Raw genomic sequence first — 26,233 nt, 5'->3', positions numbered from 1 at the left:
CTTACCGGAGGGCCTGCTGCATTCCGCGGCACTGAGCTCCGCGGCCTGGCTGCCTGGCCTGCGCCAAACGGAAACTACCGTAATTCCCCGTCATGCCAACGCCCCCGTCACGCCGGAATGTTGTTCTCCCAGCGCCCCAAGACGAACACACCATTGAACACGCCGATGTACTCAGGGCCAGGCCAGCTACAGTCAGGTTTTCCTGCGCTATCCTGGCCACTGTAGAAATGCTCTGAATTCTAGGGTTGGTCTTCAGCAGGCAGCAGCCCGACCAGTGTGGCTCTCACTTTTTATTAGTTCCCATTCCATCTTTTCCCCACCGAGGGTCCCAAGGCAAATGCTAATCTAGCCCTAAATACTATATCTGTGTCTTGAGTTTGAAATGGAGAAGGGTCCGAACCTAGGTAACATCTCTTTATAATTTAAATGGTTTCCAATAATTTGCTTTAAACAAAACTAAAGGAGGATTGAATTGTTAGATATCATTACAGTTTTTAATGATAAATGTGATTGTTAACACAGCTCAGAAAGAATTCAAAGAACTGAGTGACACTGTTATATATAACAAACCACTTATAGTAAGTACTATCTACTTCTTTATGTGAACAAGTTTTCTCTGTGCTTCTGTTTTACTCTAATAAAAAATTAATATTCATCCATACACATGAACTAATTGAGAAGAAAATTCCCTCGTAAGAGATGTATATCCAATAAAATTTTAGTTTCTATAAAAATTTAAAGAGATATTTATGTTGTTTTGAAAAACCTAGTACTAATAAGTGTAACCCTTAAAGCCTTAGTAAGGTTACAATTACTTTAAAAATTTCTTTTATTATTTTTTATAAATTTATTTATTTATTTTTGGCTGCGTTGGGTCTTCATTGCTGCGTGCGGTCTTTCTCTATTTGCAGCGAGCGTGCTTTGCAAACAGATATGATGAGGTTATTAATAATAGACTTTCAAACATGGAAATAAATTACATGTCAGATAAACTGTGGATGGAATAGAGTGAAATTATGAGCAGAGAAAAAGGAACTATGTTAAAGAAGAGCTTGCTCTCCTGTTTTTAAAATGAATGATATCGGCTTCTGAATCACTGCTATTTGGATTGAAATAGATTGATATGAATGCAACAGTTTATAAAGTGTCAATATTTACAACACACTGGAAATTATGTCCTCTGCAACTATTTATTTATTTATTTTAAAAATTTATTCATTTTTTTGGCTGCGTTGGGTCTCTAGTTGTGGCGAGTGGGGGGGCTACTCTTCATTGCTGTGTGTGGGTTTCTCATTGCGGTGGCTTCTCTTGTTGAGGAGCACGGACTCTAGGTGCACGGGCTCAGCACTTGTGGCTCGCAGGCTCTAGAGCGCAGGCTCAGTAATTGTGGCGCACGTGCTTAGTTGCTCCGTGGCATGTGGGATCTTCCTAGACCAGGGCTCGAACCCATGTCCCCTGCATTGGCAGGCAGATTCTTAACCACTACGCCACCAGGGAAGTCCTGTCCTCTTCAACTATTTAAACTTATCATGAAATACTTCAGATGTCAACTAAAAATGTGTGAGGGGGAAATACATTTTCAAAATTCTTTTAGGGAGTACTGCAAAAGGACAGCACCAGTGACTTTTTTGGACAACAGCCCATTTCAGTGGAGTAGTTGGCTGCACATGTTCTCAAACCAGACCATCTGGGTTGAAATTATGTCCTCCTTTTGATATGTTTTTGGGAAATATTCTTTTTTTTTTAAATCAAAGTATAGTTTACACATAGAAGTGCACATATTTTTACAACCTGAAACACATTCATGCAATCAGCACTTAGATCAGGAAATAGAAGAGTACCAGCACCCCAGAAGTTCCCGTCTTGCTTGGGTAAATTTCTTAGTGTCTCTCTGCTTCTGATCCCTCATCTTTAAAATGGGGATAATAATACTGACCCCATATAGCTGTTGTAAAGAGTTGATGAACTAATATCTGCAGGGCAGTCAGCACGGTGTCCCCCAACACAGATTGCATGCTATGGAAGTGTTGGCTGTTGTCATGATTCCCTACGGCCACCAAGCCAGTGCCTCTCTGCTTCCCTTCACCCCAGCCTGGCTAAAAGCCCCCTGCTCCGGGGACTCCTGAACATGGTGGATCCACCTTCAGGTCCCCATCGCACAGCTCCTTGGGAGAGGGACTTGGAGAAGATCACAGCTGTCAGTTACAGCACAATCAAGGACCTGATGACCCTACGTAAGTTACACACCCAGCCCAACATGAAGTGTGCAGACTTTATTAGCTCTGAGACACTCTACTGTCCACTAGGGTCCCAAAGGTCATCACAGAACCGTCGGGGGCAGAGTGGCTGAGGGCTGGAGTTCTGTCCCTGATGTGTCCACTACAGAGGACACTTTCATCTCCAGCTGGTTCACAGGCTCTCAGCGGGAGGTCTTGACCAACCTTGGGGGCTGGCTGAGTGGTGGGGGAGAGTTCTGAGCTGGGAGGTGATCGTACTTAGCATAGAGCAAGGCTCTCACACAGTAGATCAGAAAGGTCTCTGTTCTTCACTGAGTTCTCTGTCCCATAAGCTACCTCTACACCTGAGGCTCACCCACCCTCCACCAGGCCTGCTGTCTAAATAGAGTCCTGCGGGAGGCTGGGAGAAGTCCTGAGCCTCTTCGCCCAAGCCATCTTGGGTCACCTGGATTGGCAGTTTGTAGCTACTCTAGGTAAATGGTTTTCAGTTTACAGTCTGCCTCCCCCAAATCCTTAACTGTCACCTCACCCACCTTCAGTTCCTTCCTGGTGTCTCTTATCTTGGGGTACAGTGGCTCTAGCTCCTCACAAATCCAGGATCTGAGCCATGTCTCTGGAACTCCAGCTACGTGGGGACAGAGCTGAGGTGTTCAGGGAGGGAGGGAAAGCGAGGACCACAGACAAGTCCCTGTACCTCCAGGGGATGCAGAGGTGAGGCCAAGGGTGACAGGAGCCCCTCAGGCTGCTTCTGTTCCGAGGACAGTGTTGCAGTTTTGTCCATTTCTGTGGCTGGGGCCAGCATCCTGGAGGAGGAGTTCCCGAGCTTCGGCCTCCATTCATCCAGGTCACCATAACTGGGGGCCTGGGAGGGGCAAGAAAGAGGGAGGCATGCAGTATGGGGAGCCTCCCCAGGCCACCCTGACTTCAGCGATGGGAACTGGCAGGGGCTGTGTCCTGCTGCCCTTGCCCCAGATGTGGGGTCCCTGGTCACAGCCTGGGCTCTGTCACCGCCTGTCCAGGCTGCCTGTCATGACTCAGACCATAAAGGAGGACAGCAAAAGCCATAGCTGCTCTCGGACCACAAAGGCCCTGGGCTGGACACCCACTGAGACCAAGTTAAGGGTGGGGGAAGACATGCAGCTGCCTCCAGGCAAGCCCCTGGGGATCTCCTCAGCTGCTTACCTGTGCAGGGGGCAGATCGCCCTGAGGTAGTCTAGTTCCTGGACTCTGAGTCGCTGAGGTTGCAGGAGACAAGGCCAGGTCATCGGAGGCAGGGGCTCCCAGCATGTAGCCAGCGTGGTCCTGGGGCGGGGGCTGCTGAAGGAGCTGCAGGATGCGGCTGAGGTCTGAGGACATGCGCGATTCCAGCCTGCCAGGCAGAACCCCACAGGCAGAGTCAGGGTCAGGGCTGGGGCTGGCAAAAGCAGTTTAGGTCCTGAGGGCAGCTCTCGATTTTGTAGCCTGCATGCTGTCCCTGCTATTTCCCTGCTATAATCCACAGCCCCTGCCCAAATTCCCCTTAGCACATCCCTGACTCTGATAATAACAGTGATCAGGCACGGTGCATACATCATTTAGTCCTCATAATGAAGTTTTTTTTGGCAGAGGGGTGGGTAGCCAAATTACTTTATTTGACAGAATGGTACTATGGAAAGAACTTAAGTAGATGTTTTGATGCACCTTAGGAAAGGTGAAGGTAACCCAAACATGCATGCACTGCCTTGTTGACCAGGGAAGTCACCCCCGTGGCTACAAGAAGCCAGCCTAAGGCTTACCTCTCCTTAACACTGTTTCCCAGAGGGTGCCTGTCAAAGAGATACTCTGGCCTCATAATGAAGCTTGACGTGGGTATTCTGGTTATCCCCATTTCACAAAAGGGAAAACTGAGGCTCAGAGTGGTTAAGTAACTTGTCCACAGTCTTGCTGGTAAGTTGCAGAGCCAGAATTTGAACCCAGGACTCTAGTGCCCCTAAGCCCTCACTCTGCCACCACAGCCCTGCCATCCACAGGCTACACCCCCTCTCCAAGGGCCCGTGGAATTTGTTTCTGCATGAGGTTATGCCCCTCTCCCCAGGAGTCCTCCTTGGCATGCTCCAGGGTTTGCTGGGACAAGCCATCCAAGGAAGTGCACTTAGCGACAGGGATGGGGAGGTCTGCAGCTAAATGGGGCTGGCCATTCTCAAACCCATGGGGCACCCAGTGATGTCCCTGAGGCACCAGGAGGGGGCACCCGTGCCTAGGCTGCCACTGGGGCTGCCCTCTGTGGCTGCCCCCATCCGTGGCCCACAGGTCACTCACCTGTTCATCTGGGCCTGGAGCTGCTCTAGCCTGGAGCCTAGCTCCCGAGGCCAGCAGTCGGGGTCTCCCTGAGGGTTTGGGGGGCTCTGACTTGGTCTGGGGGGCACTTGCTGCAGCAACTCAGGCCAGAGGCCAGATGCATCTGAGAGGGGAGGGGAGGGAAACTTGAGCTTAGGTTCAGCCGGTTCCACAGGCCTGACCTTCTTGAGCAGAGCCCGGGCCCCTCCCCCTACCTGCCATGGGAACACAGGGTGGGAGGAGTGGATCTCCTTACCTGGGTGCCCTGAAGTACGAGGTCCTGCCCCCATAGAGGTCTGGCTTCTGGGACCCAGAAGGCTGTAGCCCTGAGAGGGGGCCTGGGGCCCCAGCCTGGCGGGGGTGGGTGGCTGGCTGGGTGGGAACGTCCAGCCCTGGCCTCACTGTCCAGGGAGCTGCCGCCCAGCAGTGCCCTTGGTGCCTTGATGTGGAGCCCCAGGGGGCTGGCCGGTATCTACCCCTGAGGGCAGCCCTCACTCAGGCTCTGAGGACACAGGGGGAGGAAGGGTACAAGGGCCTCCGGCACCGAGCCTAGGGAGGGAGCCCCTCTCCACTCACTGAGGGGACTGGGGAGGCCTCTCCCAGGGGAGGCAGGTTGGGGAGGACCTGAGAAGGGGCAGGAGGCTGAGCAGGGGCTTCGGGCTGGGGAGGGGCTGGTGGGCGCTGGCTTTGCTCACCTGACTGGTTGTCACTGAGGAAGAAGCCTTGGTGGTCCTGGCTGCCTGGGGCCAGTTGGGGTGATGACTGGAGACCCCCGCCTGCCTTGTGGAGAACGAGAGCATCAAGTAACAGGGACCAAAGCCAGGACAGGGCCTCTTTGCCCTCCCCTCCCCCTCCCCCCCCCCCCCCGTGGCCCTGTGGCCACTAGGTGAGAAAGTGGTGACAAGTGGCTGGGCTCGCTGACTGTGCTCCCGGCAGCTCCTCTCCTGTGTGTGTGGGTAGGAGATGAACAGGGGCTTGGAGACGTGCAGACCCCCACAGAGTCTCGCGAGAGGCCACCTTGAGCAGCAAGGTTGGGGTCGAGGGAGACAGGGGGACTGTTCTCCTCCCTTTTTCCCCAACGCCCTGGTGTCCCTGCCTTCAGCGTGGGCCAATGGGGCGATTTCCTCTGAGGAGACGGGGTCTGGAAGCCCCAGTCCGTTCAGGGGGTGCCCTCAGCAGTGCCCCTGGCAGCCCACCTTCCTGGCACCATGAGACTTGGGGGTACCCAGGGGCTGCAGATATGCCAGGCCATGGGGTTCACATGCCTCTTGCCCTGGAGTCCAGCCACTGAGCACTTGGGCCACCTGATGGCTCCTGGCTGCTGGACCTCCCCCAAGGCAGGGTCTTTACAAGATGTCCCCTAGACAGACCAGGTGGGAAGGGGGCAGACCGGGGAATGGGAGGACAGCAGAGGGCACAGGGTGGGGAGGGCTGTCCAGAGCATGTAAACCTTCCTCAGCACCACCTCCGGAAGCTGGGTGTGGGGCTGGGCCAGCAGGACCCCTCCTCCTGACACCGGGGGTGGGGGGCTCAGCATAGGGGCCTCAGCTGCTGCTGCCCCTGCCGGGTGTGCCTGCCCCCGCCTTCCCACTAGCTGGTTCCAGACCCGCTCCTCCATACAGACCCTTCCGGGCACTTCCACTCTGTACTGGCTGCCCCACGCCTTGGCAACCCTGAGCTCCACAAATATTTGGTCTCCCCGCACACCCTTGAGACTTCCTTGGTTATTTAACTATGTAGCTCTTTCTTTTTCCTGAGTTATTATAATCTCCTCCACTGAGTGACGAACTTCAGAGGAGAGACTGCTCTATTACTGTTTATACCCCTGGGACCTGGCACCGTGAGTTCTTGGATGGCAGACACCGCCGCCCCCGCCCCGCAACCCCCCCTTGCAGCTTGGTAGGATGTGGTGGGAAAAGCCCGGGCTATGGAGATGCACAAACTTGAGTCCCATTTTGGCTGCGCCTTTGACTATATGGCTTACTGTATGGCTGTGTGGCTTTGGTCATTTGTCCGCTATGACCCTCAGTTTCCTCATCTGGAAAATGGGGATAATAACACCACTTGCAAGAAGACTAAATGAGATCATGTAAAAGGAGCCCAGCGCTTACCACATAGTTGGTGCTCGATATTGGTAGCTACCTTCATATTTAGCATTATGTTGGCCATGGTAGGCACAGAAGAAATTAAGGCAAAGGATGCAGGAGGAGGTTGAAAGGAAGGGAAGTGGCCAGATGGATCCCTTTAGGCCAGGCAGGCCAAGCTCTCAGCCGGCTGACTGGCCATTGCCCATTACCAGCTGGCCGAGGGCCACCCCCCACCCAGCCTATCCAGCCCGGACTCACATCCCGCAGGTTGAAGGTGACTTCCAGCTTACTCCAGAAGCTGTCTGCGAAGGCGGGGTACATGTCCAGCACCTCCAGCAGGTCTGCCCGCTGGATCTTGTGCAGGTCACAGTAGGTCAGGGCCCGTACGTCTGCACTGGACTTGCCCGGCCGGGCATGGAGGCTAACGGGCTCCCCAAAGATGTCATTCTTTCCTGCCAGCCAGAGGGGCAGGGTCTTTCTAGGGCCTGGCTCCAAGCTCTCTTCTGAGGAGCCTCCCTGAGGACCTCTTAACCATGACCTCACCCCACTTCAAGGATCCTTCTGGGCTGGGGCCTGGGAACAAGGTTGGATGTGCTGGCTGAGGGGTGCTGCAGAGACCCCTCCCACCCCAGCATGTGGGGCTCCTTGCTATCTCCAGGCCCCTCGGGACCATCCTCTATTAGACTCCCCCCTCCTGTTTCCCACTTTCTTTGGAACTGCCCCTACCACCCCCACCCAGGGGACAGTGGGCAGTAGGGACCCTAGAGGCTCCCTGCTCAATCTCTTCTTCTCCGGGCTGCCGCGGTGCTGCAGAGTGGACGGGACCCAGGGTCAGGAGTACCCAGCTCCCCAGGGGAGGGCCTGAGGCTTCTCTCTCTTCGTGTTCCTGCTCCCTTTGTGGGGCAAAGTGACCAGCATGGCCCCAGCAGAGGAAGCCTGGGAAAGTCACTTCCTCTCTCTGGACCCCAGTGTCCTCATCTCTAAAACGGGTATAACCATATCTGCCTTGTCTACCCCCCTGGGCTGTCCAGAGAAGCAGATGTGATGCTTGAGGAAGTGGCTCGAATAGCAAGACGCACCAGACAGGTGGATGCAAGGCACTGGGAGGGACGGATGTCACAGGGTGGACATGGGCTGGATACAGGGGCACGTGGTGAGGGTATCAGGCCCTCCTGGTGCCAGATACTGTGCTAACCACAGCACGTAAACATGAATAAGATGCTGTCCCATGCACAAGGAGCCCCCCAAATCCCAGAGAGACAGATTACAGAATGATCTCTAGAGCCTTAGAACAGGGAAGAGCCAAGAGCAATGGGGCTATGGGGGAGGGAGAGGCTCGTTACACCAGGAGTGGGTGGGAGCAGGGAAGAGGGGGGCTTACAGAGCAAGTGAAGTGGGGGCTGTGTTGTGAGACTCTAGGAGGACTGGAAAAAGGCAATGGGGTGGAGGAAGCAGCATGTGGTCCGTGTGGCACAGTCAGGGCTGGGGGCAGAAAGCCCAGGGCCAGGGTGCCAGGGACCATGATTATTGGATGGCCACTCCCCACAGGAAAGTCCAGCCCCCCAGCCTGGCCATACCACACAAGAGGTGCTAATTGCTTGCAGAATGATGGACAGAGGCCAAGACATGTGCCCCAAGAGAACCGGATAAAAGGTCATTTACAGAGGAAGGGACTGAGACTTGGAGAAGGAAGGGACCCTCCAGGGTCACATATGAAACCCAAGAAGCTGGAAATCTGGGCAACATTATAAAGTGATGGTTTTCCAGTAGATGAAGGATTATGACCTAATGTCCATTTCCACTCAGGACAAAAAGAGAGGAGTTCACGTCTCTAAATAAAACTTAAATTGGACTGGCTTCTTAATTATTAATAATAATTATTATCTCTCCCACATGGATGGCACTTCTAAGCTTGGCTGAGACTGAGGGAAGGGCTCATAGAGGAGCCCGTGCTTGAGCTCAGCATTGAAGGATGACTGGGGTCTGCCAGGCAGGGTTGCAAGATATGTGCTCTGAACAGAGTGGCAGCACATGCAAAGGCACAGAGGTGTGACAGATGGGCAGGTTTACAGAACTAACCAGTTTGTATGGCTGGAGCGTGAACTACTAGGGGGGAGGCTGGCAGGACTTAAGGTGGCCAGAATGGGGAGGGCTGTGCATGCCACGCACAGGGGTTTACATTTCACCCATGGGTCATGGGACCCATGGAAGGATTTTGAGCAAAAGAGGAGTATGCCAGATGTGAATTTCAGGTCACTGGCAGAAGGTGGAAGATGGAGTATGGCAGTAGACCAGATTCAGGGCCACGGGAAAGGAGCTCCTGACACCTGCCCAGGAAGGACACAATGAGGGGTGGACCCAGGCAGGGACAAGTAGACAGGTATGGGACAGAGAGAGATTAATGAGGGGAACAGACAGGGCTCCGTGGCTGCCTGGATGGTGGCGCTGGGGAAGAAAGGAGGAGGGTGCTTCCTTGGTTGACTCCCAGGTCTCTGGCCCAGGCAACGGAAGGTTCACAGTGATGGGGAGGCCGACGGAGCTGCCTTTGAGGGCAGATGATTTCAGACTGAGATGTGCTGTTTGGTCTGCCTATGGACTATAAGGGTGGCCATGCCCAAGAACACATGCTGTAGTCCAGTCTAAGGAGAGACTGGGGCCGGACACAGTTCTGGGGGTCCCTGTGGCATAGGTGAGGCTGAGATCAGGGGAGCAAGGAGCCGGCCCAGGTGAGGATGTAACGGGAGAAGAGAGGGAGCGCCACACTTGGCGAACACCAGCCGAGGGCAGGCCACGGGGAGAGGACTGGGTGGAGGGGTTGGAGAAGAGCCCGGCCATGGCGAGCAGGGGAGGGTGAGGCTGACGGCCAGGACAGGGACTTGGGGTGGGCTGAAGTCAGGGGGAAGGCAAGGAAGACGAGCATCATCTCAGACAGCTGCAGTGACCTGCCCAACGTAAGTGGCAGGGGCTGCGTGTGCCCCAAATCTGTCCCCTGTCCAATGCTCGTATCCTTCCTCCGAAGTGTCCGGCTGTCCCTGCAGCTGCACCGAGACTGGGGACGCCCCTCCATCCGAGGCAAACCCTCGCCCTCTCACCCTGAGCTTCCCAAGGGTGGGAGAAGGTCAGAAGCTGCCTGGACTTCCGAGTCAGCCCCGTAGCCCTGGAATCCCCGCTTGTCCACCCACCAGACATCTCTGAGCGTCAGCTTCCCTATCAGGAAAATGGGGCCTGTGGCAGAGGTTAGTTTTAAGGCTTGAGTGAGCTGGGTGTAAAGCTCCCCCGTGGCACACGCTCTGCACATGGCAGGTCAGCAGGAGGGGCCACCGTCATCATTGGGAATGGCCTGCTCCAGGCAGGGCACCCCACACGCCGGCCTAGCCCTCCCCGCCAGACGCACCGAGGATGGCCACCACTACGTCGTCGCGCAGGATCTCGATGGAGCCGCGGGAGATGAAGTAGAGCGTGGAGAGCATGTCGCCGAGGTGCACCAGAGTGTCCCCGGGCGGCGCGTGCGTCGTCTTGAACTTGACGGCGAGCGCGCGCAGGCAGCCCTTGCTGGCGCCGTGGAAGGCCGGGCAGTGCTGCAGCAGCGCGCGGTGCAGATGCAGGCAGATGTCGGCCTGCAGGCACTCGGGGAAGCCCTTCAGCACCTGCGAGATGGGCGGTCGCGGGGCTGGGGGAACGGGTGGGGAGGGCTCTGGGGACGCCCCGCGCCCGCGGGAACTTGGCCTCCCTCGGGGAGCTAGCCAGAGCTGGGACTTGGGCTAGGTCGCCCGCCCCAGCCCAGGCAGAGCGGCGGGGGCTCACCGCGTTCATGTCGATGCCGTTGGTGTAGGACCAGGCGTGCTGGAAGTACTCCTCGAGGCGCTGCCGCAGCGGGTTGGGGATCTGGTGGAAGCGGATGAACTCCTTGACTCGCAGCATCTGCGTGTGGTAGCGCGCCGTGCCCGAGTACAGGCGCTGGATGATGGCCGACACGTTGCCGAAGATGCTGGCATACATGAGGGCTGGGGCAGGGAGTGGGGGATACGGGCCGGGGGTGGGGGTGGGGTGAGCTCCTGAGCATCCCCAGCAGGCCACAACACCTCAGGGCCTGCTCCAGGACTCCCTCCCTCTCCCTGGGATCCCCCAGCCAGGGACCCCTCTGTCCAGGGCAAAGTCACAAGTGCCCAGGAGGGCGCCAGGGCATATGGGGGACAAAGACCCCTGGGCTTCCTGCCCTCCTCCCTGGCAGCTTCCTGGGCCCAGAGGCCAAACTCCTGAGAAGAAGAAACTAGGGCGATGAATTTTTTTAGTTCAGATGGGTTTCCTCTTTCAAGTTGTAAAAATATAATAAAGGGAAAACTCTTGGTCTCTTGTTTTCACCCATTTTCCCCTTGTTTTTGTTTTTCTGGGCTTTAACATCTCTAAATACTTCACGGGCGTGGACCTGTGCTAAGAAGGGCCCTGGGCTTGGTTTAATGCTCTGCTGTCACCGTCTTGAAATTCTTAATAATTTTTTTTTAACAGAGGGCTCCACATTTTCATTCTGCACCGGGCCCTGAAAATGATGTAGCTTGTCCTGATCCCTGGTATTTGGCGAGGGCTACATGGGTGTTAAATGCTGTGTATCGTTGGTGTACACGTATGCAAAAGTTCAACGTGCTGCAAACTTAGGATTTGCCGATCATACACACTCTGTTCTATCTCATTACAAAACTGAAACTGGGATTCTATGGGTAAGGCCCGGGACACTCACAGCCAATGAGCATGACGCAGATGGAGAAGACCTTTTCAGAGTTGGTGTTGGGTGAGACGTTGCCGAAGCCCACGCTGGTGAGGCTGCTGAAGGTGAAGTACAGGGCCGTGACATACTTGTCCTGCACCGAGGGGCCCGAGGCTGGGTCGCTGCCGTTGTAGCGCTTGCCGAGCTGTGCTCCCAGGCTGTCCAGCCAGCCGATCTTGGGCTCCAGGTAGGGCCGCTCCACGTTGCCGATGGCATACCAGATGCAGGCCAGCCAGTGTGCGATGAGCGCAAAGGTGCACATGAGCAGGAAGAGCACCGCTGCCCCGTACTCAGAGTAGCGGTCCAGCTTGCGAGCCACACGCACCAGCCGTAGCAGCCGAGCCGTCTTCAGCAGCCCGATCAGGGTTGTGGTCTGGAGAGGTAGGGAGGAGGCCACGGAGTTGAGGGGTCAGCCCTTGAAAGGCTGTGCTTAAGACCACGTTTAGTCACTTGCAAATGTGGTCACATAGTCACTCAACAAACACTTACGGAGAGCCTGCTTTGGGCCAGGCTCTTGGCAGTGGGGCACAGTGCAGGGCCTTAGGAGCTCTCAGTGTAGAGTTCAAAATAGCCTTATGTTTGCTCGCACAAAAGTCTATGGGGAGCACAGAGGAAGGGGAGGTCAAGTCTGCAGCGGCAGGGCAGGGAAGGCTTCCTGGAGGAGGTGACACAGGAGCTGAGTCTTGAGAGAGGAGGCTGGGTCTCCAGGCAGACAGGAGGGAGAGGTAAAGGGCACTCCAGGCACAGGGAGCAGCATGAGCAAAGGCATGGAGGTGAGAGAGGGCACAGTCCACGTGGAAAACCAAGGGTGATGCTGCCGCGGAGCACAGAGCAGAAGACGGTGGAGGAGTGAGGAGTGAGCCTGGAAGGTGGGCAGGGGCTGCTGCTGTGGCCGCAGGGCCCACAAACAGCTCGGCTTTTATTCCAAGCCACTGGGGAGCCACTGAAAGTTCTGAAGACTGGGTCAGATAAGGGACAGGGTCAGACAGTGATTTGAAACTCGCTCTGGCCTCTGTGTGCAGGGGCTGAGGCTGGCAGGTTTGGGGCTGGGGCAGAGGTGGGTAAGAAGGCCACTTAGTGTGCAGGCAGGGGCAGCGTGGGTGGAAAGTGGGAGGGAGAACTTGGGGATAGATTTGCTATAGAGTGCGTGGTCATGGGAGCAGGTAGTCACGACGGACACCCCGTGCTGGACAGGCTGGGTGACTGGGGCTTGACTGGAACACAAGAGGCAGAGCTGATTTGAGTGGAAAGCTGATCCCAAGAAGGTGGGTCAAAAGGACATAGTGGGACTGGAAGCTACGAGAAGAGCAGGAAAATGCCCTCCCATCAGCTATGAGAAGTAGAGTGGTCATAGTGGAGGGGCTGGGGCTTAGGAGGGGGTCAGGCTGCATGGAGGGACAGCCTGCGGATTCCTTTGCTAGCGCCAGGGTAAGTGCGGTTCAGAAGCCAGCACGAGGGGCTGGGGCACAGGAGTGCCCGTCCCAGAAGGGGCAGGATTCTGGAGCACAGGGAGGGCACCCAGGCCTGGGGTGCTCAGCTGGGAGATGACAGATGTCTGAGGCACCCCCTTTCCACCACCACTTGCTTTGGCAAAGGTGCCCAATGCCAGGTACTCTCTGCACCCAGGGCTGGGGCACAGGGGACGGCCACAGTGGCTGGCCTGAACGGGGTTTGCTCACCTCATCGGAGCCAGTACGGAAGATGAGCAGGTCGAAGGGGATGGCGGCCACCATGTCGATGAGGAACCAGCCCTTGAAGTAGTGGACGGCAATGCGGCGTGGGTGGCTGACCACCTCGTCGTTGGCGTTGACGTAGGTGGTGCGGAAGTTGATGACGATGTCCACGACGAACATGATGTCCACGATGAGGTCGACCGTGGTGAGCGGGCTGCAGCTGTAGCCACAGTCCGCGCGCTGAGGCTCGTCCTGGTCGCCGAGCAGGAAGGCGGCCGAGTAGGGCGTGAAGATGGCCGTGTAGATAACCAGCAGCAGGATGAGCCAGTCCCACGCGGCCTTGAAGGGGCTGTAGTGCAGGAGGGTCCCGCGGTGGATGCGCGGTGCCTGCAGCTGGTACTCCGGCAGCACGTCCGCACCCAGGGACAGCACCTGGGGGTGGGGACCGTGGGGCGGTCAGCAGGTGGCCGCCGCTGGTGAGACGGGTCTGGGAGGGGTGGAGATGCAGGGCTGGGGCCTAGGAAGGGAGATGTGGGCGAGGGTGGGCGATCGGGGCTGTGCAGGGGAGAGGGGACGACACAAAGGTGGGGTGTGCACATATGACAGGGCAAGTTCTTAAGGGGACAGGTGTGCTGGAAGTGCAGAGAGGTGGGGGGGTCCAGCTGAGGGGTGCAGCTCTGTCCCACAGTGACCCCAGGTTTGAAGCTCACAAACTCCCTCCCAAACAGGCCAGCCTGGAGCGGGTGGAGACAGGGCTGGGGGAGGGGAGAGGGGAGGGCCAGGCTCAGGCAGATTGAGAGGGTGGTGGGGCAGGGGGCGGGGCATCAGTCCTCTCTGGTGGGTTTGGGAAATTTGCAGCGGTCAGGTTCCCGATGGGAACAAGTCACCCCCAAAATAGCCTCTTCATTCATCCCTGAGGGCCCTGTGGAGCCTGGACCGGTGAGGGCCCTCCCTGGGGCCAAGCCTCAGAGCCTCCGTGGAAAGAACCAAATTTGGGGGTGAGTAGCTAATCTGAGCCCTCGACAGGTCCTGTGTGCCAGAAGCCTTGACTACTTCACATGTCCGAGGGGGTTTTGATCATTACATTCAGCTGAACGCCCTTCTGCTCTGCCCCACTGAGCCCTGCCTCCGAGCCTATGGCCAACACAGGATCACCAGGGCCCAGCCCAACATACCCAGGCTCTGCCCAGCTGCCCAACACAACAAAGAGCTGGGGCAGCAGGAAGGCATGCATTTTGAAGCCAGACCTCCCAGGTTGATCCCAGGTCAGACATTGCTGTGTGTCTGTCTTGGGGCAAGTTTTTTAACCTCTGTGAGCCTCTGTTCCCTCACTGGCAGAAGGGGATGACAAAGGACAACAAACTCCACGGGGCTGTTGTGAGTAAATGAGCTGGTGTGTCTCAATGGCACATGCCGTTCTACACGATAATTCCTCCTCCCCACTCAACCCATGTCAGACACTGCCCCGACGAGGATGGGGCCTGAGGGGTGTCTCATGGACCACGCCCCACCCCCTGCCTAGCACTACCAGATAGGGCCCTGACGGTGGTCCTGGTTTAAGAAAATCTACCATGTAAGGTTCTGACCTTGCAAACCAGGTCCATTAGCAGATGGGATCACAGTAAGGAAGATCCACCCAAGGGCTGGTTCCAACCAGACAGTCCCCCATCTGTCATCCAAGGCCCTAGGAGGGGCCACAGGGTCCCCACCCTGTGGTGACCTCCAGCTCAGCCTTGGCCTCGGCTCCCATTTTGCCTCCCCAGGAAGTTTCCCTAACCCCGCACAGACTCAAACCATCTTTTTCAATTTTCTCCCTGCTCCTTGTAAACACCCTGACCACACAGTTGTCCCCCACTGACTTAGAGCTGCAGATCCCTTGTCCCGCACGTCCGTCTCATATGCCCCGCACTTAGTCCACACGGGGGCTCAACTAAAAGGGGCCAAACGAGCACTGAAAGCTTGGCTGTCATGGCCACCTCCGCCCCTGGCTGCTCAAGACCAGCCAGGATGAAACAGCAGAGCATGGGGAGTGGGAGGGAGGCAGTCAGAATTTGGGGGGGTGGGACCCGAGGAAGTGTACATCCTCAGGGCTTCCAGATAGGGGTGCCATCTCCCCCACCACAGACCTCCATAGTCTCCCATCGCCTCTGAGGCCAGCATGAGGCCCTTCCCAGTGGGCCCTCAGGATGCAGGAACTCAGGTGTGGGATCACAGTCCTCTAGGCCCTTTGAGTTCTGGTTGAGGCTGGTGTGACTTCCGTGCTCTGGGCCATGCCAGCATGAGCTCTGTCAGGCTCCTCCCCACCTTAGGGCCCACAGGCAGTGGGTTAGTAAAGCGAACAGGGGCTGGGGCAGGGGGAAGGGGGCAGAACAGGTTGGGTGCGGGCAGGGACCACGGGCCCCAGCCAGCTCTGTCAGGCTTCACGGGCAACTCTCCAGTCCAACAGCCCCCATAGCCCCTACCACCAACCGAGGGCCCCAGGGTAGCAGCTAGGTGGGCTTCCCAGGCCATTGGGCCACCCTGCCTGACCTCCAAGCGCCCAGCCCGCAACCTGGGGTCCTTTCCCAGGGCTCCTGTGCTTGGTGCGGGGCTGGGGCACAAGGAGTTTCTAGTGTATCTGCTCCGGCACAGACAGTGCCCCAGGTGGGAAGGAGCAGGGAGGCAAAAGAGCTGCTCCCATCCGCTTAGGAAGCAAAGTCCCAGGGGAAGCTGGAGTGGCGCCTACCTCGCTCTGCAGCCCCTCTGCCCATCTCCGGCCTAGGCAGCCCTCAGTGCTTCGTGGGGCCAGCACACTCAATGTCAGATGAGTCCTCAGAGACGGTGCGGTCCAACTCATTCCTCCAGATGGGAGCCCTGGGGCCCAGTAAGGGCGTAAGGCCTCTTGCCCAAGGTCACGGAGCGGGCTAGTGGCAGGGAACCTGAACCTTGGGCACGGCCCTCTGCATTTCCCTCTGGATGGTCAGCTGGGGACTGGGGCATCAGGCCCCAGGAGGAGGGACACTGGGGTCAGCTGGAACAGAGGACCCGGGGGGTTCGCCTTGGCCTGGCCAAGGTGGGGTGGTGGGGAGGGAGGCATTTCGGGCCTGATCCCCAGGGACCTGAAGATGCCACCTCCCCTCTGCCTGGACTGCAGAAGGATCCCGCCGTAGGGGCTGGCCGTCGCCGCAAAGGCAAGGGGCAGGAGCAGGGCTGGGGCTTCCCCATCCACTTCTCAGTGTGGCCCTGACACCTCTTCTCTCTGCTTCTCCTTCTCTGGGACTGGCGGAGCCTTGGGTGGGTCCCCATGGTGACCTGCGGGTCCCCCCCCTCCCAGCTCCTCCAGGCCTAGGATGTGGCACTAGTCACAGGCTCTGCTGACCCCACCCTCCCCTGGTTCTGGGAGCTGAGCATCAGGGTGGTGGCCTCGGGGTAGGTCTTTAGGTCTGAAGAATCAGACTCCAGCAGGACAAGAGGTCTGGAGCTCAGACCAGACAGTAGGGGGCTGGGCAGGCCGGTTCCCTCTGCTAGCCCAGCCCCGGAGGAGTCCAGTCCAGGGCCTGAGAAGGGACCCTTGAGGCCCAGCAGAGCCCCGTCCACCCTGCCCTGCAGGCCGCACCTGGGTGACCTTCTCGGTGACGTTCTGGGTCCGCTCTACCACCTTGTGGGGTGCGATGATCTCAATCTCCGTGGCGGAGCCCGAGCGGTGCTTCTCCAGGTTGAATTCCACAAAGTTGAGTGTGAACTGCGGGATCTGGCTGATGGTCCTGTACTTGACCCTGCCCGTGCCAGGTCCCTGTGCACCCGGCCTGCCATGAGAGCCCTCTGAAACCAGGGCTGGGGTCAGAGCAGCAGGGCTGGGGGACCCACTGCTCTACCTGGCGCTCCCCGCCCCTCCCCTGCCACCTGCTCCCCGCCTCACCGGAGCCCAGGAAGCTCTGGGACAGCAGGCGCTGGGACAGGCTGCGGTTCCCTCGCTTGGCCAGGAGCTGGGCCAGGTCCTCAAAGTTGAGGATGAACATAATGACGGCTCCATCCTCATTCTTCACGGGCACCACATCCACGAGGCAGCGGAAGCTGGAGGCTGCAAACACCACGGGGAGTGGGTGTCACTGGAGGGGTCCTCTCCTGCAGGAACCTGGCCTGGGGAAGCTAGGGAGCAAGCTGGGTTAAGGTCAAGTTAAGAGCAGCCGTGGGGGGTGAGGAGGCCTGCAGAGTGACCAGAGCTATTGGGCAGAGGGTTGGTGACACTGCCCAGCAGGTGCCCCACCCACAGGGCAGAGGTGGAGAGAGCAGCTAAGCGTCTCATTAGAAGATAATGTAGCATCGGGCCCAAGTCCACACTCAGCCCTCAGCTCAGGGCTTAACCTTGAGGTTCGCTTCTGCTGTAATTAAAGCCGAGCAGATGGGGGTGGATTAAGTGGGGAGGTGAGGTCGGGCATTCTACCCCCATGTAGCTCTCTGGCTGGCCCTGGGTTCAGCTCCCATATTCCCGTCTCACAAAGATGTCCTGCTCCCCTGATGCTGGAAGGAACTCACTGTTGAGAACATACTAAGTGCTGGGCACTGAGCCAGTTGGCACATGAGGCCACAAGCTCCGTGGTGGCACCCAGTGGATCCCTGGAGGGCACACACGGACCCCTGTTCCGCCGAGCCTGGGGTTCTGAGAAACTGACTTGCTGGGGCTGGCTGGGGCCCTGGAGCGGGGAGCCCTGGGCTCTCAGTACATAACAATTTGGAGAGGGAAGGGGACTTGTCTGGGGCGAGGACACTGGAATGAAGGCCAGGCTGCTGCTCCAGGTCTAGAAGGGGCCCATGGTCTCAAGGCAGAGGCACTGGTGCTGGGACCGGGGGTGGAGGCGGGGCAGGCAGGGCAGTGGCCTGGGGTCTGGAGAGGGAGAGGGAGATAGATGGCAGGGTGGGGGCAGGACGGGCCCTCCAGCCACTCTCCCCACTCTCTCAGGAAGCCCAGACCCAGCCATTGACCCCACTCTTCCTCTTTCTCTGCTCCAGGGTCTCACTCCCCCTCCCATAGGTGAGTGGAACAAAACAAGCTAAAACTTCCCTGTACCCCAGAGTCCAGTCTGTGGGCTGGCTGGATGCCCTGTGAGCCCCCCTCCATGGTTCCCGGTCATCCCATGTCCATCAGTTCAAAGTGTTGGTGGGTGTCAGGCCCAAGGGTCAGGATGCTAAGGGCAGGGGCCTCAGGTAAAATGACTAGCAGAAGGCAGGTTTGTCTGTCTCATTTGCCAGCTGCCAGCACCTGTTCCAGGTGTTGTTAACTGAGTGAATGGAAGAATGTGTGTAAATGTGAGTGGGTGGGAGGCTAGCTCACAGGATTATTACTACTTTGGGTTCCACTAGAATCACGCTTCCCCCAGCTGCCCCCATCCTCCTCCCACTTTCCTTCCCGGGAGCAGGAATCTCCGGGATCAGATTCCCGGACTCCCAGGCACCAGGCACCAGGCAGCTATCTGCCAGCTGCTGCATTGGCCCCCATGGGAGACATCCACCCCGAGGAGAGGCTACCCGCTTGCCTCTGTGACCCACTCCTGGGATCGCAGTGCTGTAGGCCTGCCTCCCAGGCCACAGCCTGGTGCTCTTGTCAGCCCGGGGCATGGAGAGGCTTGGCTACGGGGACCCACCCGGGAAGCCTCCTTGGCCAGTGACCTGAGACACCACCCCCAAGGCCAGACTATCTCCTCACTCTCTCTGGCACTGCAGAAACCTGGCCTGGGAGCAGGCGGGGAGAGGGCAGAGCTGGGCAGAGGGCAGGGCCTCCAGGCTCTATGCTGCTAGGGGCTGCCAAGGCCCCGTCGGTACCCACTGATGCTATCTTTGGAAAACTGAGGCTGGAAATGGACCAAAGACCAGAGCCCATCAGAGCAGTGAGGGCTGGAAGGGGGCCGTGCGTGACACCATATGCCTGACCTTCACGCTTGCTGCCTGTGGGGTGGTGGAGACAGGAGGCTGTGGGGATTTGGACGAGTTCAGAGCATTCTTTTCCTGATCCCTAAGCTGTCCTTACTCATGAGCAACTGTGTCCGGGTGACCGGAAGTGGGTGAGTGTGGTCACCCTAATGTTGCCCCCTCCCTGGATGGGGGGCCACAGGCTGCGCTCATTCTCCCTTCCAGGGACTCCTCCCGGTCACCTCTCTGACCAAGGGCAGCAGGCGCATCTGCCCCCTGGGACACCTCACTGCTCTCCGCTCTTCTCTGTGTCTTGGATGTGTGCCTTCCTTCAATTTCTTATAGTCCCCGCCCCTCCCCTGTGAGCCTCCCTGTTGTCTATTGCCCCCATCTCTTTACACACCCCCATCCAGCATGTGGTGAGCCCTCAGGGAGGAGCTGGTGCCACAAAAGCTGCCACTAAGAGGGCGGCTCCTCCATACCGCCTCCCGACTTGGTCCTTCTGACATTCGTGGGTGGGTGTAAAGAAAACACTGGGACCTCAGACCTCAGCCCTTGCCCTAGCCTCCTGATCTGGAGCTGAGGACTAGAGGAGCCCCAGGCTTGGGGATTAAGGGACTCTCTGGTTTGGGGTCATCAGAGAAGAGGATCTGGCCAAGGCAGGCAGGGATGGGCCCCTCTGGCAGGTCCTCAGTAGGGGCGCGGGTCAGGGGGGAGATCTGAGGGCTCTCCATCCCTCCCTGCAGACTTTCGTTCGTTCTAGTCTTATGGCCATCCCCATGCCTTCCAGCTGTTAGGTTCTTACTTGTCCCAGTGAAGGCAGATGGCAGCAGAGCCAGTCTCTCAGGGGTCTCTGAGCCCTGTCTCATGGGGTAATTTCTGTCAAATGCCCTGGCCTCTTTGAGCCCAACTTTACACAGCTGCACAATGTAGAGATATATGGACATAGACCTTCTACTTTGACTTGGAGAACTGTCAGTGGATTGCCCCTTTAGAGGAAAAGAGGACTATAAATCAGCTAGAATTCTGCCCAGGACCCCTTCCCTTCTCACCTCCCTGGAGTCAGTGGAAGAGGGGGGAGAAGAGGTATCCTGAGGAGGGAAGAAATCACCATTAGGATGCCCTCTGGCAGGACTGTAAGATGTATGTGAATATGATAAAAAAACAATCATACAGTCAGAGTGGACCATAAGGTGAACATAAGTTATCTGAGCATTACATCCTTCCCTTAGGGGAATGCAGGCCAGGAGGTTGCCCTTTCTGGGTTTCAGGCCAATTTTGGGCAGGTCCAGGTGGTCAAAGCCGTGGACTATAGGACAGGGAAGGGCTTAGGGTGGGGGTGGGAGTAGACTGGGATTTATGGGGCACCAGGTATGTGGGTAATTTTTCATTTTCACCCAGGAACAACCTCCAAGACTAGGTCTCTAGGGACCCTTCTGATTGCTAGAGGACCCCAGCAGGGTTCTGAAGACCTGAGTCCTGATCTGAGGGTCAAGGCTTGGCCTTGACCTCTACCTCCTGCCCAGGCACATGCAGGGTGCTGAGGAAACCCTAAGAGCTCTGATTTGACATCACTAGGAGTCTGTGGTCAGTCCTCACCCCTCTGGGGCCCAGGTAGAGCTCTGGGGTCAAGGGGAGGGACAGAGAAGGACTTGTTGTCCGCTATCATTTCCTGCTGTCCCACCCTGTTCCCCTGGGACCCTTCTCACTCCTTTGACGGTCACCTCCTCTCTGCAATGATGTGAGGTCACAGCTTTTAAAAATATTCTGACTTCATTAACCCTGTGAGCGCTGCCAAGCTAAGCCAGGTTCTTCCTAGTCCCCTAATCACTACCCCATTCACAAGGGTGGCAGCAGCAGGGGACAGCCAGAGGGACAGCCAGAACCTGCCCAAGAAGCACCCGGAAGCCCTTAAACACACACACACGAGGCCCCTGCTACCGGGGCTATCAGCACCCTTCAGCCCCAGTGCCTGCCCTTTACCTGCACTCCAGTGATCCTCATGCTTTCTTCCCCAGGGAGGGCCCTCTTCTGGGGCTTCCTTCCCCCAAAGTCCTGCCTCCGAACACAGAGGCTGTTGGGTTCCTTTCTGCCCTCTTGGGATTATTCAGACCAGATATGTCTGAGGGAAGAATCCAGAGATTTGGGGTCCAGTCCCAGTTTGGACCCAAGCAGTAGAATCTTGGCCAAGTCCCTTCTTTTTCTTGGGCTTTGGTTTCTTCATCCATGAAATGAAGGGATTTATCTAAGCCAGTGGCTCCTAAACTTGGCAAAACACCCAAACTGCCAGGGAGATTTTTACAAATACACCTGCTTTGTCCTCACTCCACACCTCTGAGTCAGCCTCTCTCTAGGGAAGGTGTGTTTTGGGAAACAAGCTCCAGGTAATTCTGATGCAGAACCAGGTTGGGGGGCCATTGATCCAGGTGATTTCAAAGGGGCTTTCAGGATCCTAATTCCTACTCCTCTCTTCCCTCCCCTCACGGATCCAGTGAAGCACTGGGGGGAGGGTCTTAAAGGGTTCCATAATTTTTCATCCTCAGCCCCTGACCTACGCTTTTGTTCTGTTTGCGGTAAGCTTGGGCTGGCAATAACATCCCAAACAGGATGAGCCTCCAGGTCATGGCAAACTCCAGACCCCATCTCCCCAGGGAGCTAGGGCTTGGTGAGCCAGACCCAGCACTCTTTTCAAGCCAGCTGCCCCATGCCTTGCCTGGCCACAGAGACCTTGAGGGGGTGACTCCTCCCCTAATCCCCAGAGCAGACAGAGATGAGTAAAGGTTAATTTCCATCCCAGCTGCCTGACAGCTGGGGCTGACAGTGACAGAGTGGACAGCCAGGAGACCAGGGACACGGGGGAGGGATGGTGGTGCGGGAGGCCCTGCATGGGGCCAGGACCAGTTGGTGGCTCAGCCTGGTCCCTGGCCTCTGAAAGGGACCTCAGAAGGCATTTCATCCAGTGTCCATCACTTCACCCTACAGATGAGGAAACAGAGGCCCAGAGAGGAGACAAGATTTATCCAGGCCCTTTGGTCCCCTGGGTCAGTGCCCTTCCCATGGCCACTCTGCCTGGACAAGAGAAGGGCCAAGCCTGCCTTGCAGAACCTGTGGTCTGAGGGCACCTCACCATCCTTGCGGTAGTAGAGGATGTCCACCTTGCACTCCTCGGCCCCCAGCAGGGCCTGCGCCAGGCGGGACATGGCACTGCGTGGGGTGTTGGGGCCTGTGAGGAAGTCGCAGGTGCACGGTCTCTGCATCACTTCCACTCGGGAGTAGCCGAAGAGTTCACAGAAGCCATCGTTGCAGTAAATGATGGCGCAGTTCTCCATCTGAGCATTGGCGATCAGGAACTTACGACCTGGGGTGGAAGGTGGGAAGCCCATGGCAACCAGGATCAAGCAGCAGAGCGGGAAAAGATCATAGGGACTCTTGGGAGCAGAGCGGTGATCAGAATGGGGGAGGGGGAGGTCAGGTCTGGGGAGGGTGGGAAGACCAAGGAGGCCAGAGTCATGGGGGAAGGTCAGGGGACTCCTGGGAGGAATGAGGGGGTGGTCAGGAGGGGGAAGCAGGAGAGTGACTAGAGAAGTGAGGGAAAGGGAGTCAGGGCTGGGGATTGTGGGAAGACCAGGGCAGGAATGAATGGGGTCGTGAAGAGCGAGGGAGGCCCAAGGCTTCCTGGAGGCAGGGAAAGGGGTGTGACCAGACCGGGGCCAGGCCTGGGTGAGCTCCTGGAAAGATCAGAGTGGCTAGGGTTAGGAGGTGAAAAGGAAGGCGAAAAGGAAACCTCTGAAGGAATTTGGGGGGGTGGGGGGCGGTTCAAGAGGGAAGCGGTACAGTGATAGAAGGGGAGGTCACGGCTTGGAAGGGGAAAAAAACAGCTCAGGGGTGGAGGGGAGCACTGATCTCTGCCCACCGTGCTGTAGAAGAGAGGGCGGCATTGGAGGTAAGCGGGGGCTCCCTGGGGGAGAAGGTGTTTCGGGGACATTAAAGGGAAGGGTTTTGCGTTCAGCCTCAGGTACCCCCCACCCTGCTCTATCTGAAGTTAGTAAAGGGTTCAGGCCACTCCGGCCACCGAACCAGGGCTCCAGATCATGCCCCCACCCGACGCACACACTCACTCTGGCCCTCGAACTTGCGGATGATGGTGTCCAGGTAAGTGTTTTGGGGCGCGACGTGGCCCCTGCGGACCGGCATCTTTCGGCTGCGGCCTCTGCCTGGAGCCACCAGCGCCCCGGCTCCCTGCGTCTCCGTCTGTCCTCTGGCTCCGCAGCGTCCGGCTCCGGGCGGGCACCGCCCCCGGGGAGGGCCGCGGGGCTTCGTGCCCCGCCCGCCCGCCTGCGTCTACCCTCTGCTGCCCTCCCCGGCCCTCCCCGGCCGGCCGCTCGCCGCGCCTCCTCCCCTCCGCTGCCGCCCGGGAGCTGTCCGCGCCGCGGTGCTGAAAGAAGCCGCGCGGCGGCGGCTGGGCGGGGGCAACTTCTCCCGGACTCAACGGGGCAGGGGCGGGGCCCTGACTCCAAGGGGGCGGAGCTGGGCGGGAATCCCGCTCCAGGACTTCTTGGAGGAGCTTCTGCTCTGTCCCAATGGCCTGTGGCCTCGGCCCCTCTCAGACCCGCTCCCGGTACCAGAGGGCAGTCCGGACGTTGCCAGGCGGTCTCTCTCAGGCCATGCGGGGTCGGCGGGGTGGGGGAGGTGGAGCAGAAGGGGTTGTTAGAGGCCTCAGGTGGTTTTCTGCTGAAGGTCTCTTTCCTGATCCGACCGTTGGGCTGGACTCCGGCAATGGTACGGTTAGACCTCTTGCCCATCCTTACCAGGTGCCCTCCAGCTGAACCCCAGTGCCCATGCAGAACTCCTAGTGGCAAGCCCATCCAGGACCTGGTCCTGGCAGAGTGATGTACAAGAAATATGCAATGAGGTGCTTTCTTGAGCTCTCAGCATACAGGCACTGCTTGGGAAGAGAACAGATTTAAAACCACCTATTAGCAAGTGACCACTGATAAAAGTGTCTGAGTACTGGATGAAAATGAATACAATAGAATAAGCAGATGGGGATGGGGTGAGGTTTATTGAAAGAGGCTTCTTGAAGAGGAGGGAGAGAAGGGGACCACAGTTTACTGAGCATCTTGGTGGGCTTGGAGCTTTGCAGACGGTCCAATGGCCAGTTTCAAGCCAGGCCTTGGAGGGCAAGCATTCAAATGGGGCATGCACTTTAGGCAAAGGCTGATGGTGGAACCAGTGCAGGGGGCTGAGCTGGGGGGTGGGAGAGGCCAGGTGGGAGAAGAAGGGAATGATGAAGACCCTCAGATGCCATTTTGAACATCTAGATTTAATTGATGGACAACCAAGTTGTTAAGCAGTTAGACATGAAGGAAATGTTCCAGTGAAAGAAATTTTACAATGGCGGGTGGGGGAGGGAAGATGGACAAGGAAGCTCAGTGAGATTTTTGCTGGAGTCCAGGTGAGAGGCTCGGAGTCCTGGGTTGGATGTGCCTTTGGCACGCAGAGCCACAGTGCCTGATGGGGGCCTCGTTGGCCACTGTGGCTGGGGGATGGGAGGGCTGCAAGTGCGGCCTCCTGCTGGGGGCAGAGTTGTCCTGGCTGACCCTGTGTGTGGGGGGATAAGCTATGTGGAGGGAAGGTGGGGGGTGTTTCTCATGGGCTCAGTGTGTGGGGTGCTGAGCTCTGAGGAGGGATTTGGGCAGTGAGACAATCATTCATTCACTTACTCAAACATTTTCCAAGTCCCCACGATGTGCCATGGCCTGTGCTGGCTACAGGTGTTACATAGTGTCCTGCCCTTACAGAGCTGACAGCTAATCATGGGGACAAATAAGGACACTGCAGCACAGCAAAGTAACAGCAGTGACAGAGACATCAAACGAGGAGCCTGTGGAGCCTGCGGTCAGAACAGGAAGTGCTTGGGCTCAGCCAGAACTCAAGAAGACCTCTTGAAACCTGGGCAGAGGTAGGATCCATGGAGGTCTCAGCCTATGGGTACAGTCCTTCTGTACCCTGAACCCCTGACTTCTGGGCTCAGATCCTTAACCTAGAGAGAGCCAGTTCCATCTTTTGGCCACCTTCCCACTAGCTCCACTGGAGCTCCTGTGCCTCCTCTCTGTGGTTACTGGCTGTGATGCTACTTCTCCTCAAGGTTTCCCTAATCTCTGACAGGCATTGATTCTCAGCCTCCCCAGCAGCCCCTGGGGCCTCAGTCCAAACTCAATAAGTTCCCATATATTGGGTGTGGCATCCTTGGGTAGGACAGACAACACAAGAAAGGGTGAAAAGAGGCAGAAGCAGAGGCCTTCCCTCTCTCTTCCTAGGTTTGCCCCTAGAGTACTCATTCCCCAATGTCCACCTAAAGCTCTCCCTCCCCATCCTCCCCTCCCCCACTGAGCCTGGAAAGGTGCTGTTTGCCCTGTGCTCAATCCCCAGGGCAACAGCCCAGGCAGCAGGTGTGTGTGTTGAACAAGGCCATCTCTGGAGCGCAGTGGCTGGAGATGAGCTTTGTTTAAATATTAAAGAAGTCAATCATTAATCAAGCTTCGCTTGGTGCCCAGCTACCCACTCTCTCCATTTGGGAGGGCCTGGACTGGGGCAGGGAGGGCCATGGGGCAGTTTGTAAGGCTACTTGCATCTCAGACAGCTAACAAGCAGCTTTTGCGGGCTGGGTTATGCAGCCCAACACAGGGCAGGCCAGAGGATGGGCAGAAAGAGGTGCCGGCAAGCATACGGAGCACCGTGCTCATGAACTGGGCACGGATGATTTGTATAGGAGTTTCTGGCTCTACTCGAATATATTTTATAAGGGGACTGAAGCAGTGTCCGGTTTCTAACCAGAGCAGATTCTCTTTGGGTACTGCAGTCCCTGTCCAGCCCCACAGTTGGGTTCCTGAAGAAAGCACGACTATGAAGAAAAAGTTCTGGGCATGAATTGGGGCTGGGGGCTGGCTTGGAGGGACATAGCCCCTGAGTCACTAAAACCATGGTTCCTGAGCCCCCAGGGAAGGAGGCTGGCCTGGAACCCAGGGCGTACATGGAATCACACAGTCACATGGCCTCACATACATGAGTTCACAAACACACAGTTACAACTCCGCATGTACCCAGATCTGCCACAGCTGCACCCAATTACAGCTGGGCACCATGCGTGCAAGCGGTCCCCTCCTCAACCTCCCCAACATCCTCTCTGGCTTGGCCACCCTCCTCCTGCCCCCCAGCCTCACCAGTCACACTGGTGTCTAGTCCCAGCTCCACCTTTCAGCTCTCATCCAC

At 57.3% G+C, this 26,233-nt stretch overlaps 2 protein-coding genes across 7 annotated transcripts; both read right to left on the bottom strand.

The window, feature by feature from the left end:
- Window positions 1-623: 623 nt before the first annotated feature.
- On the bottom strand, window positions 624-21,063 carry LOC102979566 (potassium voltage-gated channel subfamily H member 6). Of its 5 annotated transcripts, none has more exons than XM_028484894.2 (12): window positions 20,945-21,063; window positions 16,974-17,135; window positions 16,671-16,876; window positions 13,082-13,507; window positions 11,376-11,775; window positions 10,445-10,644; window positions 10,035-10,287; window positions 6,899-7,092; window positions 5,249-5,333; window positions 4,536-4,677; window positions 3,420-3,606; window positions 624-3,099 (listed from the first exon to the last, which is right to left on the bottom strand). In XM_028484894.2, the coding sequence occupies exons 2-12, from the start codon at window positions 17,071-17,073 to the stop codon at window positions 2,863-2,865; spliced, it is 2,430 nt and encodes an 809-aa protein (XP_028340695.1). In that variant the 5' UTR covers window positions 17,074-17,135; window positions 20,945-21,063; the 3' UTR covers window positions 624-2,862. The 5 variants fall into 5 exon arrangements, with proteins under 5 accessions (XP_028340695.1, XP_028340693.1, XP_028340694.1 ...); XM_028484892.2 differs by having other exon boundaries at window positions 10,035-10,218; window positions 20,945-21,008; XM_028484893.2 differs by lacking the exons at window positions 16,974-17,135; window positions 20,945-21,063 and adding an exon at window positions 15,801-15,928 and having other exon boundaries at window positions 16,671-16,721.
- Window positions 21,043-23,301, bottom strand: LOC114484989 (potassium voltage-gated channel subfamily H member 6-like). 2 transcript variants are annotated; one of them, XM_028484898.1, is made up of 3 exons: window positions 23,080-23,217; window positions 22,117-22,319; window positions 21,043-21,083 (listed from the first exon to the last, which is right to left on the bottom strand). In XM_028484898.1, exons 1-3 carry the CDS (start codon window positions 23,153-23,155, stop codon window positions 21,069-21,071), a joined length of 294 nt encoding a protein of 97 aa, XP_028340699.1. In that variant the 5' UTR covers window positions 23,156-23,217; the 3' UTR covers window positions 21,043-21,068. The 2 variants fall into 2 exon arrangements, with proteins under 2 accessions (XP_028340699.1, XP_028340698.1); XM_028484897.2 differs by lacking the exon at window positions 21,043-21,083 and having other exon boundaries at window positions 21,819-22,319; window positions 23,080-23,301.
- Window positions 23,302-26,233: the final 2,932 nt, after the last annotated feature.

The sequence above is a fragment of the Physeter macrocephalus genome, unplaced genomic scaffold (genome assembly GCF_002837175.3).
Source record: "Physeter macrocephalus isolate SW-GA unplaced genomic scaffold, ASM283717v5 random_323, whole genome shotgun sequence".
NCBI classification, from domain to species: Eukaryota; Metazoa; Chordata; class Mammalia; order Artiodactyla; family Physeteridae; genus Physeter; species Physeter macrocephalus.
The sequence above is the reverse complement of the archived record's forward strand: the minus strand, read 5'-3'. Positions and strand labels throughout refer to the sequence as shown.

Bases quoted from the DNA above. Each gene is read 5' to 3' on its own strand.
- LOC102979566 (XM_028484894.2), bottom strand. From the start codon at position 17,073: ATGTTCATCCTCAACTTTGAGGACCTGGCCCAGCTCCTGGCCAAGCGA. The intron at 11,776-13,081 runs GTGAGCAAACCC...CTACCTCTCCAG, and splicing joins TCCGTACTGGCTCCGATGAG to ACCACAACCCTGATCGGGCT. The intron at 3,607-4,535 runs GTGAGTGACCTG...TCTGCCTGGCAG, and splicing joins CTCCAGGCCCAGATGAACAG to GCTGGAATCGCGCATGTCCT.
- LOC114484989 (XM_028484897.2), bottom strand. From the start codon at position 23,155: ATGCCGGTCCGCAGGGGCCACGTCGCGCCCCAAAACACTTACCTGGAC. The intron at 22,320-23,079 runs GTGAGTGTGTGC...CTTCCACCCCAG, and splicing joins CCGCAAGTTCGAGGGCCAGA to GTCGTAAGTTCCTGATCGCC.